Below are 16,757 nucleotides of genomic sequence, written 5' to 3' on the forward strand. Positions count from 1 at the left end.
GAGGCTGCAGTATCCAAGTAAGTCCTAACTCCTGCGCTTCTCTTTCTTCCACAGCCCCTGATCCCTCGATTGTGCTCAAGCCTCTGCTCCCCAGTTCAGCCCCCTCACTGGGCGCCAGCCACTTCCCTGCTTCCCGAAGCTGCCAGCAGGATGAGGGAGTTTACTGCTCTGTCCGCTGGGAGACCTGTTGGCCGAGGGAGGCGCGGAGCCGGCCCAGGCGATGGTGGCAGCTGTGCTCAGCTCCCCGCCAGCACAGTGCAGCTTCTCGGGCTCCAACTGGGAGGGCGGGCTGGGGGGAGCAGCCGGGTGTTATTTCCCCATCTCAGAACCCCAAACACGTACCCTTGAGGGGATCTGCAGAGAAAAATCTCCCCTCAGCAGGGCTAGGTCAGGTCAGTTGCCCAGGTAGAGCTAAGAGGAAGGCAGGGGCCTGTGGGGACGGCCAGTCCTTCGTGGGGCTGAGGTTTGCAGGCCCGCGGCAGCGCCAGCCACTTGGCCGGCAACGCGGGGAAGGCTGGCTTCAGGCTTCCACTGCTGCTGCTGCTTCCCCCTCAGCTGACTCAGCCGCTGCCCACGATCTTTCAGCAGCTCCCCCCCAGTGCAGAGTTCTGCCTCCAAGAGGACCCCGGGAACCAGAGCTTCTCCACGGAGCCAAGTTCTTTCTGAAACAGTCCCAGACCACTCTTGATGTGGTCTACCAGAAGCCCACCACCAACATAAAGCCCACACTCCTGAGCAGGCCACCCAGGAGCCTCTGTGGCCTGGCTCCAGCCTCGCCGCCTGGCTGCTCGTGGCTCGGCCACACCAGGTAACTTGCCTTTTCAAATCACACAGCACTTGTACCTTGTCTTCATTCTGTGCTTCCACACTTGGTGAATGTCTTAAATCTCAACTCCAACACCACCCCCACTGTCTTAGATCCCTCTGTGCTACCAGAGTGCCCCGGATGAGCCACAGTGACTCCATCTATTGCACTGGACTGCACCCGGCTTGAGTGTATCTGGCCCTTCTCTCGCCCTGACGTGAGCTGCTCAGGGTGAAGTGGTGTCTTGGTGGCATTGAAACGCCATCCTTTCCAAGAGAAGGCATGTGCCAACGCTGGTCTTACAAGAGGGAGCCAGGGCTCTGCCAGGAGCTCTCCTTTCAGGACTGTGTCCGGCCCAGCCTTCCTCTTGGGTCCTCTGGAGACCAAGAAGCTGTCCGGGCTCACTGAATGAGGTTGTCTGGGCAGAGGGATGAGTCACAGCACAAGTCAGATGGGATAACCTATTTTAATGAAACCCCCTATTTATATATTTACAAAAAAAAAAAAAAAGAAAAAGAAAAAGAAAACAACAAAAATAGAAATTACAGCTTAATAAAAAGTACAACTGAGCAGTGTGTGCTGGAGGCGGGAATCTTCCCAGCAGCACACCCACCCTGAAGTGCCAGGTGAGGACCTGCAGAGGGGGGGACGGGAAGGAGCACGCTCAGTCCGGACGCCCCCGCCCCCAGTGTTCCTTCTCAGGGCTTCGAGGGGAGGGGTGGGGAGCAGAGGGAGGTCCGAGGCAGGGTGGAAAGAGAAGAGGGATCCTGAAGGGTGGCAAATGAGGGTGGGAGACCAGGAGTTCAACAGCAGCAAGAAGCTCCTGTTTGTAATTCCAGAATCTGGCAGGCGTAGGAGAGGAGGAAAGGACGGGGAAGGGGTTGGGGAAATGGTAGGGAATAGAGGCGACTTGTTCCTCTCTGTCTCTTTTGGACAGTTCCACTCCCTTCTGTTAATCCCAGTCTGAGGCAGACTCAGAGAGCTTCCAGTGACAAACTAGTGGTTTGTGTCCCAGTGGGACTGATGATCTTGGAAGTGCAGAGCTGGCGGGACACGCTGGGGTCCTCCTTAGTAAGACACAGATCCTGGCTCGCGGGGAGCAATGAAGAGGATGTCGGCCTTGGCATTGACGCAGTAGGTGACGATGAGCGAGAAGGCGAGGATGCCGAAGCCTACCATCAGGGTGAGGAACTGCAGGGTACGGGGGAGGAGAGGAGGATTCTTGGGGACGTGGCCGCAGTGGGCCACTGTTTGGGGCTGGCAGATATGGGGATCTGGGCTTCAAGCACCAAGTAGGGGAAAGTCACAGGCAACTTAAATCTCCCCATTGGAAAATGCCATGTCTCTGTCCTCGCATCTACCTTGTATTAGATTTTTTTTTTTTTTTTTTTTTTTTTTTTGACAGGCAGAGTGGACAGTGAGAGAGAGAGACAGAGAGAGAAAGGTCTTCCTTTTGCCGTTGGTTCACCCTCCAATGGCCGCTGCTGCAGCCGGGCGCACCGCGCTGATCCGATGGCAGGAGCCAGGATCCAGGATCCAGGTGCTTTTCCTGGTCTCCCATGGGGTGCAGGGCCCAAGCACCTGGGCCATCCTCCACTGCACTCCCTGGCCATAGCAGAGAGCTGGCCTGGAAGAGGGGCAACCGGGACAGAATCCGGCGCCCCGACCGGGACTAGAACCCGGTGTGCCGGCGCCGCAAGGTGGAGGATTAGCCTATTGAGCCACGGCGCCGGCCACCTTGTATTAGATTTTAAGCATCTTGAAAGTAGGACCCATGGCTTTGACCCTCTCCTGGCACTTACAGCACTGACTGACTTATGGCAGGGGCACAGTCATACTGGACTGGCTCATCCCAGCTGGGCCAGACGGGAATGGAGCTGTGGAAGAACTTCCCGGATCCACAGGGGCTCTCCAGAATGAACACAGACTCCAGCCGTCGGTGAGAAAGCCTTCCCCTGGGACACACTGGCTGACCAGGGACAGATTTGCCGCAGGTTTTTAACGCAAATCTGAGGCGAATGGACGTGGGCAGGAGCTAAGAGACGTAAAAAGGAGTGACAGAGATTTCTGCCACCTGCCTCCCCCAACCCCTCTCACCTCAAGCTCTTTGCTGGCGATGAGAAATATCCGGGCACGGATGTCCTTCCAGCGGCTCTCAGTCCATGTGGAGTATTCGGTGGAGCTCCACTGACTCAGTTCGAAGGCAGGGGACAAGGCCCTGGACAGCCGTGCCGTGGAACGCACACAGCGGGGCAGCCGGTCCGTCTTGTTGGAATTCAAGGGGCCCTGAACCCATGAGTACTCATAGAGCTGCAGAGGAGGAGAGGCCACACTGTGGGCTGAGGTGATCCTCTCACTCGGCCTCTCACCTCAGACCCACACCATGCTCCAACCAACCACGCCCACTGGCTGTCATCGTCCCACCCTTTAGACTCTGTTTCCACCCAGGCTACTACCTCTTCAACGCTCATGTTCCAAAGGCTGCATCCCCGACCTGTCCAGCCCACTCCCCAGGCCCACCTAGGCCCAGCAGATATGCCAGCCGTCCGCAGGGAAAGGGACCTGGGGCATCTCCGACACCCACCACCACTCACATCCTTGTTTTCACTCGGGACTTTACTTGGGTCTTGGCACTGCTCTCGGGTGAGGTTCATCACCGTGCCGGTCAAATTTGCCAAGGCATACTGCACCACGTAGGTGGTGTTGGTGGGGCTGGAGACGGCGATGTAATGCTGAAGAGGGCTGTCGCCTGATTGCAGACCCAGGGAAGGGGACGATGGTTGGTGGGAGGTGGGGCAAGGGCAGGCAGAAACAAGGAAAGTCCAAAATTGGCAGGAGCCAGAAGAGGGAAGGTTAAGTGAAAACAACCCAACAAACACAGGGAGAAAGAAAAGTAAAATGGGGAAGGGGGAACAGGGGCAAAAAAAAAAAACACAAAAAACAAAAAAACAAAAAAACAAAACAACCAGTAAAGGTTAAACAGAGGTGATGACCTTTCCTCAGCTAAGGGTCCCGTCTGCACACCACACGCTTACCCAAGTAGGACCGGAGGTCGTGCCTGAGGATAGACTGGAACCAGGAGTTGTTGGCTCTGATCAGAAACCCATAGAGCAGGCGGGTGACCTAGGATTGGAACAGCGACAAGAGAAAACCCTGGGACTTGGAGCGGGCCTAGGGAAGGAATTCCAAGCGGAGATCCAGTCATGGGGCAGGAAGCGGGCTGGCCAGGAGGACTGGAGCTGGGGGATGGAGATGAGCCGTGAGGGTGTACACGGCTCCCATCCACGAGCTCTCTGGGGCACCAGGTGCACCAAGCGTTAAGGTTTGGGAAACGAGACAAGGGCCCTAAAGGACGGGGGCAATCTGTGCAAACTGAGGCGGAGAAGGGGCTGGGGCCCATGTGCTCCTACCGTTTGGGGATCAGCCTGGACTGTGTGTGTGAAGTTGGTTCCTCCTGCAAGCTCGTACAGTGCGCGTCCCAGCACCGTGGCCACATTCGCCAGGGCCTGCGGTAGGTGAGGAGTGGGGCTGAGTGACCGTCTCTTCCATCCTCAAGCACTGACCTCCTCGGCACCTTCACCGCGTTCCCTGTGCTCCCACCCAGCCGGGGTCAGTGCTACCTTGGCAGTGTCTGTCACTAAGTTCAGGTCCTCTTCAGGGCTCAGCCACTCTGGATAGACCACATTAATGTTCTCAGCGGTGTCATAAATGCTCTCGTAGTATCTGCCAGGAAAGTCGGCATGAGCCTTGGCTACACTGAGCCAACGCTCCGCCCCTTTGCTACTCAAATGGCTCTGATGCAGGAACGTAGCACCTTACTTTTCATCATCCAGAGGACAGGGGAAGAGAGAAAATCAGGACCCCACATTAAAGGAAATACAGAGAATAGCAGCAGTAAGGGTTGGGGGTCACTAGGGAAGCACACAGACTTTCCTAGCAGACAAGGTCAAGAAGGTAAATGGGCCGAGGTCTTTCAACACAGGATGATCTGGGCTGGCGATGCACGAGATCGGTCAACCTGATTTTCAGAGAACTCTGACATGCATCAGGACTACCGTACGACTGTGTGCTTCAACGTTTATATTGAGGGTAGCTGACAGTGGGGGAAGGGAGTGGGGTCAGGCAGGTGGTAGGATCAGGTCTGCTCACAGATATATAAGAATATACCAAGGCCAGTGCTATGGCGTAGCAGGTAAAGCCATCGCCTGCAGTGCTGACATCCCATATGGATGCCAGTTCGAGCCCCAGCTGCTCCACTTCCTATCCAGCTCTCTGCTATGGCCTGGAAAAACAACTAGATAGCCCAAGTCCTTGGGCCCCTGCACTTGCTTGGGAGACCCAGAAGAAGCTCCTGGCTCCTGGCTTCAGATTGGCACAGCTCTGGCCACTGTGGCCAATTGTGGAATGAACTAGCAGATGGAAGACCTCTCTCTCTGCCTCTCCTTTCTATCTATGTAACTCTTTCAAATAAATAACTAAATCTTAAAAAAAAAAAAAAAGGAACAAACCAGGAACCAACGCTGTGGCATAGTGGGATAAGCCATTGTCTACAGCGCCAGCATCCCACATGGGTGCTGGCTTGAGTCCCAGCTGCTCTACTTCTGATCCAGCTCCCTGCTAATGCACCTGGGAAAGCAGTGGAAGATGGCCCAAGTGCTTGGGTCCTTGCACCCGTGTAGGAGATTTGGAAGAAGCTCCTGGCTCCTGGCTTTGGTCTGGCCCAGCCTCAGCTGTTGTAGCCATTTGGGGAATGAGCCAGTGGATGAAGACCTCTCTTTATCTCTCTCTGTCTTTCCCTCTCTCAACTCTATCAAAATAAATAAAGTTTTTAAAAAAATTTTAAAAAAGGAATATACCAGATGGAGTCACCATCACAATCCTTGGGGGGCCCCAAGGAGGTAGGTCTTAAAAGAGGAGCTAAAAGAAAAGAACTCCCAGCCTCGACTGTCAGAGGACCCCTGTCCCTCAGTCAGCTCAGCCATAGGATCAAGTCCAAAGTGTGTTCAAACAAAATTATCCCTCATCCCAAAGTGGTGCAGAAGACACCTGACCCTAACTGCTGCAACCCTCACTCCCCTGAATGAATGAAAATGTGTTATTTCGCTGGGGTTGGAGAACTGAAGCTTAAGCATTTTTGCTTAGACACTCATTTGGCCCCAAGGAGGCTGAGGAACTCAGCAATCCAGCCTGAGTAGGAAGTGCCCTCCTGTCCCAGGACTCAAGGGTACCATGGAGCAGGAAAGCGAGGACTAACAGGGCCTCACTTCTTGTCTCTGGAGCACCCCCCCCTTAGGGTGCATTTCCATCCTTGTGCACCTACCACACGGCAAGAACAGGTGCATTAACAGTGTCTGTGGCACCCTAGGCAGGGCCACGGACAGGGACTGCTCTCTTTCCTCCAGCCAAAGGAACCCCAGCTTGCTTCCCCGGGCTCTTGTTTGAGATGATGCCCTCTGCTGGCAGCCCTGGGGAACTCAAGTCCCAGGAGAGCTTGAGAGAAGCAGAGCCAAGGCTGAGGATGGTGTTCTGAATCTAAGGAGGTGGCCAGGTCTGGCGTGAACAGGCCCCAGAGCCAAGAACACAGACTTACTAGAGGGTTTGGAGGGGGTTGATGTGGGGAGAGGAGAGAGTGTGAGCTTTCTCATAGTCTGCACAATACACTCTCTCTCAGAGAATGAGGGTGCAGAGCCTGACTCTTACTTGTTGTGGAAGGAACCAGAGTGGTCGGCCAGAACAACACCAGAGATGTTTCGAGCTCGAAGAAATCGCTGCAGAGAAGATGGTGGGAGGGCCTGGGACTCACTCAGCCTCCTGAGGACAACATCGGGGACATCAGCACCACTCCTCTCCAGTGTGGCCAGGAGTTCCTCCACCTGGGGAGACAGGGCAGATTAATGCATGGGAGGCTGGGGACAGGAGGCCAGCTTGGGGAGCTACCCTATGCTCTCCCAGATCTATATTCCCCAAGCCTTTTGGGAACAGAGCTCTCTGAAGTTCCTGTAGCTCTCACCATTCTTTTCAGAGCTACAAAATCAGGGCACAAAGTGGAGGCCTGTGTTTTTTTCACATTTATAGGTAAATCCCACTGTCCTCGGGCCACTGCCTTCCTCTCAGTGGCTGCTTCACTGATCACCTGCTGTACAGAACCGCAGGGAGCAAATAGTAAGGCAAAACTGTAAGCTGGATGCCAAACGGGTAACTGATTTTCTGAGTACTACAGGAGTCCAGAGCAGGGGCGACATGGAAGGCAAGAGTGGCAGGAAGAGGACTTCATGGTAGAAAGCAGGCTTAGAGCTGGACCTGGAGGGGAGGAAGGGTCTTGAACAAGCACTGAGGAAGTAGAAGACGACTGGGGTAGGGCATCTGACAGAGCCAGGACTGCACTTCTGGCAGGGCAGCCTTGACAACTGGATCTATGAGGCAGCAAGGAGAGAAAGGACACTGGTCACCACCTGTCCTTCCTGGGCAGTGGCAGTCTGCTATGCACCAAGTGATCAGAGAACTACCCATCCAGAAAGCCAACAGGAAGTCGCTCGGCTCAGGATTCTTCCCAGCAAGAAACAATGGCTGTGGTGTTCCTCCTTCACCCAACACCTAACCTGATCCCGTCTCACAGGCCCTGGGGGTTGGTGAGGACAGGGCAGGGGTTGGGGATGGGGCCCGTATACCGAGCTGCTGAAGCAGGAAATGAAGAGATGCTCTGGTTACCTCGGTCCTTACGGACTCATTTTTCTGAGACATGGGATCCGTGTGCATCCAAAGCTCTAGCGAGGTTCTCAAGGCCACCTTGGGGAGAAGATGAAGAAGCAGCAATCAGTCTCCTGTTCTGGCCCTTGTCTGGGGGAAGGCAGTCAAGGGAGAGGCGGTGGTACCAGAAGTGAGCACAACAGGACCACAGAGGGGCAAGCTGTGAGTAGGAAGGGGAGGGGAGAAAGACACGTGCTGCACACCTGTCCCAGCTCCACGAACGAGGCGATGTTCTCCAACGGCACAGGAAACTTGCCTTTCTCCATGTCGTACACCATTCTCGAGCTGCCAATGTAGTCAAAAGTTTCCTGAGGCGTGGGCATGGGTGAGAAAGGAAACAGACATTCCAGATGGTCAGAGCAGCCCCAAGAAAGGCCAGGGCATCAAAGCAGCAGGCAGGAAGGCTACTGTCTCGGGTCCTCTCAACTGTTAAGTCAGCTTCCAGGCACATGACTTCCCCTCCACCCACCACCCCCTGGCCTGTGACCACTCCTCACATGTATGCATCACAGGACTTCTTGTGCCCAGAAATGGGGAAAATGTACTTCGTAAATGCCCAAGGCAACCCACAGCTGCTTTGTGCCTGCTTCTCAACTCTCGCCCTCCTCCACCCACTCAGCCATGGCTGCTATGACCTTATTCTGAGGCCAGGCTGTGTGCCAGTGGGTTCCTGGGTGGAGGGAGCAGGAAAGGGATCCAGAGAATGAAAGTGAAAGGATGCCTCAAATAGATCTTTTCTCAGTAGGGAATCTAGGAGGGGGTTACATTAACTCAGGGCGTAGCAGGTTTAAAAAAAAAAAAAAAAAACAGGAACGCAAAGAGGACACACATGAGGGTGTATACAAAAGACAAAAGCTCTGTGCTGATCCACAACTTAGGTCCAGCGCTGAGGTCCTCCCCACACCCTCTCCTTCCCTGCCACCCCACCTCAAACAGCCCTACCCCTTGGAAGAAGGCAAACATGACGTTGCGGGGCAGGGTGTTCACATCCGGTGCCTTCTGCAAAGCTTCAGCTGCAGCCAGCTGGGTGACGAAGGAGGCAACAGCACTTTCCGCGCCCGGGGCCACGTTCCAGAAAAAGGAGCGACTGTCCAGCTGGGTACAACAGAAGAAAGGCAGAGGGAGTGCCCTTTAAAACCAGAAATTAGGTCCAGGCCTAAACGTTCCCCACAGTTTCAGCAGAGAGGACACATGTATCCTGGGGTGATGAGCACAGCCTAGGAGTCCCACAGCCTAGATCCTTCTCCATTTGAGACCCCCCCTGATGCCTGATGCAGCAACTCTGAAATCCGATATTCCCAAGAGCCAGGCCAGGTCTTTCTGTGCTAATCCTGCCCATCCCGATCAGGGGCCAACACTCACCCGGGTGGCAGCAATTACAACCCTGTCATCAGGCTCCAATGTTCCCGATGTATTTATAGGCTTCAGCATGCTCCATACGTTGTAGTCAGACAGGGGGTCACAGACGATTTCTGCATGGACACAGTGGGCCATCAACAGGACTAGGGGAAAGGGTAGCTGTACAGAAAGCCTCTGAGCCTCCTCTGACCGTGGCCCCTGACTCTGCATCACTTTCTCTACCTCCAGCTCTTCCAGGTTGGTTTCGCTGCCACCACCCACTTCAGCTACACGCTGTTGAAGCTGTCCAGAAGTGTTTCTACTTCTACCCAGCACTCTCTGCCTGCGCCCTCTCCTTCCCTACCAAGACCTCCTTTGGCCAGCTTCTCCTCCCCTACCCCGGTACACCCAGCACGGCCGGGATCTGCCCTACCTGGGTTGATGCTGAAGGAGCTCTGGATGGAGCTGCGCCGCATGCAGGTGGCAGTGCTGACGACAGCATGCATGTGTGAGAAGAGCTGCATGGCACACAGCGGGAAGGTGGGTGCTGAGCCGTTCTGACTCAGGTTGTGATCGTGGTAGCACTGGAAGGGGGAGATGGACCCCACTGAGACAGCTAGCTGTGGAGCCCTCCCTTACTTCCCAGAAAGAGGAGGGCCCAGCTCCATCCTTAAGCCACTCCCATTTGGGAGACATCAGTCCCTGAGCTATAGTTGTCCTAGTACAACCACAGGATCTACAAGGTCAAAGAGAAAAACTCATCAACAGGTGCAAGAGGACACAGACGCAATGGCTTGGCTTGGGCAGATGAAATTAACCCACCCCAAATGCCTGGTCTAATGTGGATCATCAGCCACTGCTCTTAATGTGACTTGATAAAAGAAACATTGAACTAGAGGTCAAAACTAAGATCCAAGATCGCTTAGACATCAACTCACCATGAAACTTTGAACATATCTCTTAACTGCTCTTTGTGTCAAGAATGAAGACACTAGACTAGAACTGGTCCATATCAGAGCTAAAAAGAACCTGAGAAATTCCCAAATTGAATGTCTCAATTCCTAGTCCAATGATCTTTTTACCTTATTCTTAACCAGTGCCGAATACCTTGCTTCAGATTATTCTTTCCTTTATTATTTTCTTCCAGTCTAAAAACCTTTAATGCTATGGTATCAGGCAGGAGAGAAACAGGAGAGGGGAAAACGAGAAAAAAATACTTCTTGGTTCTTTTTGTAGTGCATCTTTCATAGGTTGCATTAGAATGAGCAGTAGGATAGCCTATAAATGACGCTCTTTCTAGCCAGAACTGGCAAGAGCTGGCAAAATCCTTACCTGTTTGATGACCTTGGTTTCATTTTCATCTTCAAGAAGAAATATAGGGAAACTGAAGTCTTCATAAGCCAAGCCATTGCCCTCAGGGTTCCATGGCACACCTCTGCAGTGAGCAAACTCTGACCCGTAAGAGCTGGAATAAACACCTGATGGGGGGGGACGGGGGGGACAGGGTGAGGGACAAATGGGTCATTGATGCACCAAGCTCTTAGGGACCCAGTGAAGGATAAAGATGAGAATTTCACGGAGTTGGAACTGAGAGTTCAAAAGGAGGCAGTGGTGCAAAGGAGGCCTGACTCTACCATCACCCCTACTGAAATAGAGAGCTACTGGTATCAGGGAACCCGAGGTTGGCAAATTAGGGGTCTGAGCATGTGACAAGAAGGAATGATGGAAGGTCAGTGGAAGAGGGGAAGCAAGAGACAGAAGGGATGAGTGGCACAAAGAAACACTTCTGTCTGGGAGTCAGCTGCTCACAATCCACACAGACAGGCACACACACACACCCCCTTCACAAAGACATGACACTGAAGCAACAATGAGCCTTGTGTAACAATAGGTTTTGCTAGTTGGTTGAGGTTCTTACCAAACCCATCATTTGGGCACTGCACACTGGGAGAGAAGCCTGAGGTGGAATTGGGCTTGGCTATGGTCACTGCAAGTCCAGCAATGCGGCTGGTTCTCCCCTTCAGCTTCTCCATTGTCTCCCTGGAATAGGGAGGAATACCATGAAAGGACAGGAAAGCGTCAGACAGGTCATTGCCTACCCTCCAGATGGCAACAAATGGAGAATTAAGGGATGCAGAACTGTCGACTCATTTCTTCCTTTTGCCAGTCTCTAACTTCTGATTCCAGACTAAGGTCCAAGCTGAACTCAGGGCTCATCTCTCCTGCCCCTGAGTGACCCTGGTACTCCTGTCTTCCCTAGAATCTTTACTCACTACAGCTCTATTCTGATTTTTAAATTATTCTTTTTTTTTTTTTTTTTTTTTTTTTTGACAGGCAGAGTGGACAGTGAGAGAGAGACAGAGAGAGAAAGGTCTTCCTTTGCCGTTGGTTCACCCTCCAATGGCCGCCGCTGCAGCCGGCGCACCGCGCTGATCCTGGCAGGAGCCAGGAGCCAGGTGCTTTTTCCTGGTCTCCCATGGGGTGCAGGGCCCAAGCACCTGGGCCATCCTCCACTGCACTCCCTGGCCATAGCAGAGAGCTGGCCTGGAAGAGGGGCAACCGGGACAGAATCCGGCGCCCCAACCGGGACTAGAACCCGGTGTGCCGGCGCCGCAAGGTGGAGGATTAGCCTATTGAGCCACGGCGCCGGCTTTAAATTATTCTTTTTAAAAATTTTTTTGAAAGGCAGAGAAACAGAGATCTCCCATCTGCTGGCTCAATCCCCAAATGCCCACGACACCTGGGGCTGGGTCAGGCTGAAGCCAGGAGTTGGGAACTCAATCTGGGTTCCCCTTATAGGTGGCAGGGACCCAACCATCCCATTGTCTCCCAGGGTGCACATTAGTAGAAGCTGGAACAGGAAGCAAAGCTGGGACTTGAACCCATGCATTTCAATACAGGACGTGGGCATCTTGAGTGATGTCTTAACTGCTGTGCCCAACGCCCACCCCCAGCTCTTTTTTTAGGTCACGGAGATGACTGCCTCTGATGGTGCTCATTCCTTCCGAGAGCCACTCCTGCACCTCCCCCTGACCAGACCAGGGCAGCCAAGGGAAGCTTTTACTCACACTGGTGTCACTCAATGTTTCCCTCTGTAAAGGTATTTTCCTAGCAGGCACATCCAGGTCTTACCTGGTAAAGAGGTTGCCCTCCAGCAGAACCATGTAAGGAGGGTTGGGGCCATCGGTCAACACCCACTGCAGGTCCTCCATCTTCTCCACAACGTGGATAACTCCTGTGTCCCCACTAATTGAAGCTGCAGGGACAGAAAAGGTCCAATTAAAGCTCCTACGGTTGACATTTCTGACTTTGCCTTCACAGATTCTAACCCTAAAGATGAAACAACATTATCTGGATGAATACAGTCATCTTTGGACTTCAGCGCAAAGCTGAATTGTCCCAGCTCCATCAGGTTAATGGGAGGGAGTGGAGGACAAATAGGCCCCAGAGAACACATTACAACCCTTGTTCACGAAATACCACAGAGGCTCTGTGATCTTCATTTTCTTTCCCTTTTCTCTCAACCACATCAGTCACATACACAACATTGAGGAAATCGACACCAGGGCTGGCACCGTAGCACAGCAGGTTAAGCCACCGTCTACAGCGTCCAGTTCAAGTCGTGGCTGCTCCATTTCTGATCCAGCTCCCTGCTAATGTACCTGAGAAAGCAGCAGAGACGGCCCAAAGCCTTGGACCCCTGCACCCACGTGGAAGACCTGGAAGAAGCTCCAGCATCCTAGCTTCAGCCTGACCCGGCCCTGACCATTGTGGTCATTTGGGGAATGAACCAGCAGATGGAAGATCTCTCTGTCTCTCCTCTTCTCTAACTCTGCCTTTCAAATAAATAAAAAAAAACATAAAAATCTTAAAAAAAACTGACACCAAAGTTTTCCAACCTGTATTTCCCACTGGAGATGTGAGGCTGTATGTCTCTAGCTTGCAGTGCTAGTTTTGAATCTTCCTTTGTGAAAACCAATCCTTCATTTTAAACAGCCAGCCACGAGAACCGTGCTTCTAGACCACAGCACTGAAATACCTGCCATTGGGAATCTGCACACGGGAGAGCAAGGCCCCAACATTTAACTGTGGTCTAAACGCAGAGATACTTAAATTTACGTGGACGGTTCTAACAATAAAATTTTGAGGACTATCAGAGTCTGAAACAACTGTAGATAATATCCAGATACCACTGGATGTTCTGGGTAAAACAAAAAACATCAGTCCTTGTCATGGCATTTAAAACATGGGATATGGAAAAACTGGTATGCAAATAAAAAAATACCTAATTTCAGCTCCAGGAAGGAAGGAAGAATTTACAATATTAGACTGAAAAACCTGGGTTCCAGGTGGCGACTACGCAGTCTTCAGTTGTGCGTGCCTTCGCTGGGCCTTTCATGAGGCGCAGCTTTTCCGCCTCTACTCACATGGCACAGTGGGGAAGGAAGCAGGGAGCAAGGGAGTGGGGAAAAAGAAACACATACAGCTCCCTCTGAGCACTTTAAAGAGTCTGAAAGAAGCAGGTCATTACAACCAGAAAATCCAATCTGGGTCTCACTTTTTCTCCTTCGTTTTATCATGCTGTCAGGGTATAGTTTGCTCAGAACAGACAGATTTGACCAAATAAGACTTAGAAATAAAACATAAACAGGTTGGAAAGGAAACAAGAGCTTCATGAGGAAACGGCTAGAGTCCAGCCCCTCCCCTCTTGTCTCTCTGTATTGGTTCCTGGCTTTAGTCTCTAGAGGCTATTGCTTCACTTCCCACGGGGCTGTTCAAAGAACATGCAGCAGGATGACTCACTTCAACAGGGCCCTGCATGGAGTCCAGCTCCAAGAGCACGGGGCCTGGCCTTTGACGCGGATAGTGAGGTTCTAGCAAGACCAGCAATCTGACAGCACGCATTGGACGTGGATGACTTGGGTCTCCACCACCCTCAAACCCAGAGTAGAAACCTGGTCAAGTGCTTCCTATAGCAGGAAGATGGGACAATTAACATATTCATAACACAAACTACTCTCTACTGTTCATGAAAGAACAAAATATGACAACAGCAAGTTAAGCAACAGAAAAACTGGGATTTGGTCTTCAGATCATAACTTTTTCCTCACTGTGATTCTGATAGTTGTTTTAGAATCACAGTGTCATGGCAATCTATTTTGGAACACATTTACAAAGCACAAGATAAACTTGAATACTTCATTTTCAATGCTTATTCTTCAAATAGTTCATTGCTTTTTTTTTTTTTTATCGAATTCCTGATACCTGCCAACCATTCCAGACATTTTCTTTTCTTTTTTTTTTTTTTTTTTTTTTTTTTTTAAAGATATACTTATTTACCTGAAAGGCAGAGAGAGATGGATCTTCCTTCCACTGGTTCACTCCCCCAAATGCCTGCAACAGCCAGGGCTAGACCAGGACAAAGCCAGGAGCCAGGAACTCCATCCTGGTCTCCCACATGGGTGGCTGGGACTCCCAGTACTTTAGCCATCACCTGCTGCCTTCTTAGGCACAGTAACAGGGAGCTGGATTGGAAGTAGAGCAGCTTGGAACCAGCACTCAAATGTGGGATGCTGGAATTGCAAGCCGCAGCATAACATGCTGTGCCACAATGCCGGCCCCTAGTTTACTATTTCTAAGAAGCCCATTTTGGGGGCCGGCACTGTGGCGCAGGTTAATCCTCTGCCTGTGGCGCTGGCATTCCATAGTGTGCCGGTTCTAGTCCCAGCTGCTCCTCTTTCCCATCCAGCTCCCTGCTATGACCAAGGAAAGCAGTGGAGGATGGCCCAAGTCCATTGGCCCCTGGACCCCCGTGGGAGACCTGGAAGAAGCTCCTGGCTTCAGATTGGTGTAGCTCCGACGATTTATGGCCATTTGAGGGGTGAACCAGTGGAGAGAGGACCTTTCTGTCTCTTACTGTCTGTAACTCTACCTCTCAAATAATTAAATAAAATCTTTAAAAAAAGGGCTGCTTAAAAAAAAAGCCCATTTTGGTCCCAGAAAGATGTCAGAGTGCAGCTGATGACTAGACTTCATGGAATATAAGACTTCTTTCTCCTTGGAAAATAGTATAGTAGGGTAGTTAAAGAGTCTTGGCTTAGAACTTGGGATGCCAGGGTTCAAATCCTGATTTTACTCCAGAATAACCTTGGAACAATTACTGAACTTCTTTAAGTCTGGGTTTCAGAATTTGCAAAATGGTGCTCAGGTTCTCATGGTGGGTTGGTTGAAGTACATATCTAAAATGTTTGGTATACAGAATTTTCTTAAAACTTACTGTTTGTTAATTATCTTGCCTGGTTTGACGGATATTTCTTTATTATTATCTTCTACTCACATCTAATTTGAGTGCTTAGACTCCTAAGCAGGGCACAGACTGAAACACCAATGGCCACAAACACAAACCCCAACTCAACTCACACTGGCAGCCAATCTGATGAGTGGCATTGAGCAGACGGACACAGGGAGCTGTTTTATTTAAGGGGATGTAGATCTTCCTCTCCACTGAGTTTCCCCCACACAAACCTGATGAGAAGACAAAGTGTTAAAAGAAATTGAGAGACACTGGTACTAGCTTCTACCATGTCATATTCTTGATGTATGTATGAAATGGGTAAATCATTCAATGTCGTACTTTGAAACACAAAACTAGCATCCACTCTCACTTCTTGGGCACCCTGTTGGAGCACATAAATGCTCTACCAAGCATCCGGCTAACTGCTTCAGAAGATTACAACATATTCCGTGTAGAGGAAGTACTGGTGAAGCTAAAAGAGAGAAAACTTGATTTGTCAAAGGACGGGTATTTACCCTGTGATGTGCCAGCTTCTGGTTGTATGTGTGGGCACCCTTCCACTTTTCTATCCTGTATGCATATTACATGGGTGCTGGTCTAAGAGTACAGATTACAATAATGAAAAAAAATGAGATTTTTTTTTTCCCAGGAGTCAGAACAGAATTAGGAGACATCTATGTCACACACCTGTCAGTTAATCTAACATCAGTAGGTCATTTGCATGTGCCCACAGTGTAGGCTGCTGTAGCTTCTCCTTTAGGGATCTTAAAACACATGTGAATGCTGGGGAAGGCACAGTCCTGATTATATACAGCCATGTTTTCATTTTAGGGCTCAACCAACAAATAAGCCATATATCGGAAAGTAAGCACATTTACCCACACTATAAAGGCTTAAAGTTCCTCGAGTCAATACTTCGGACTCTCAACAGTTAAGAGTTCCCACACCCTACCCTAGCCTCCCTTCACTAATGAAAGAAACTGAGACAGGGGTTTATGGCGTAATCAACAGAGAAGAAATGATCTACCTTTTAAGCGTGCACAGCACCCACAGAACGAGGCTGTTTTCATCTTTAGAATAAAGTCTAAACGCAGGGAAGGAAGCTAAACTTTCACACCTGCACATTTTGGTTATGAGTGGGGTGGCTGGGCTGTAGGGAATTGAGGCACCGGACAAAGCGGGCTGGAAGTCCAGGAAGAGCCTGGAGCAGGTAATGAAGCGACACGACGTGCCGCAGTGGAGAAGGGACCTACAGGTTCAGGCAAAGGGGGAACTTCTGTCGTGGGAACGAAAGAGAAAGAGGATTTACAGGGTGGGGGGACAGAGGGGCAGAAGGGACCAAAAGGGAGACGCCGGCGCTCGCGTTTGGACAGGTCCGAAGGGTTCCCCTCACACGGCGGAGCTCAAGGGCGAGGGGGCCTCACCTGCCAGTAGGACGCAGAAAGACAACAGGAAAAGAAGACCCGTACTGCCCGGGCCAGGTCCAGAGCCGCCCCTATCCGTGGCCATCTTGCTTCTCCGCTGAGCGGAAGCCTCGGTTCCCCTCCTCTCGGGTAGTGGCCTCTCTAGGCT

The 16,757-nt window shown here is 51.4% G+C and overlaps 1 protein-coding gene across 2 annotated transcripts; it reads right to left on the reverse strand.

Annotated features, from left to right (window-relative positions):
* Window positions 1-1,252: 1,252 nt before the first annotated feature.
* On the reverse strand, window positions 1,253-16,741 carry NCSTN (nicastrin). Of its 2 annotated transcripts, XM_070077479.1 has the most exons (17): window positions 16,610-16,741; window positions 15,311-15,415; window positions 12,023-12,146; window positions 10,809-10,930; window positions 10,223-10,368; window positions 9,324-9,474; window positions 8,915-9,024; window positions 8,495-8,647; window positions 7,756-7,860; window positions 7,514-7,591; window positions 6,506-6,678; window positions 4,426-4,528; window positions 4,216-4,311; window positions 3,841-3,928; window positions 3,400-3,554; window positions 2,903-3,115; window positions 1,253-1,996 (listed from the first exon to the last, which is right to left on the reverse strand). In XM_070077479.1, exons 1-17 carry the CDS (start codon window positions 16,692-16,694, stop codon window positions 1,874-1,876), a joined length of 2,130 nt encoding a protein of 709 aa, XP_069933580.1. In that variant the 5' UTR covers window positions 16,695-16,741; the 3' UTR covers window positions 1,253-1,873. The 2 variants fall into 2 exon arrangements, with proteins under 2 accessions (XP_069933580.1, XP_069933581.1); XM_070077480.1 differs by lacking the exons at window positions 15,311-15,415; window positions 16,610-16,741 and adding an exon at window positions 12,553-14,873.
* Between the last annotated feature and the right edge of the window lie 16 nt (window positions 16,742-16,757).

This window comes from Oryctolagus cuniculus, chromosome 7, assembly GCF_964237555.1.
Source record: "Oryctolagus cuniculus chromosome 7, mOryCun1.1, whole genome shotgun sequence".
Lineage (NCBI taxonomy): Eukaryota > Metazoa > Chordata > Mammalia > Lagomorpha > Leporidae > Oryctolagus > Oryctolagus cuniculus.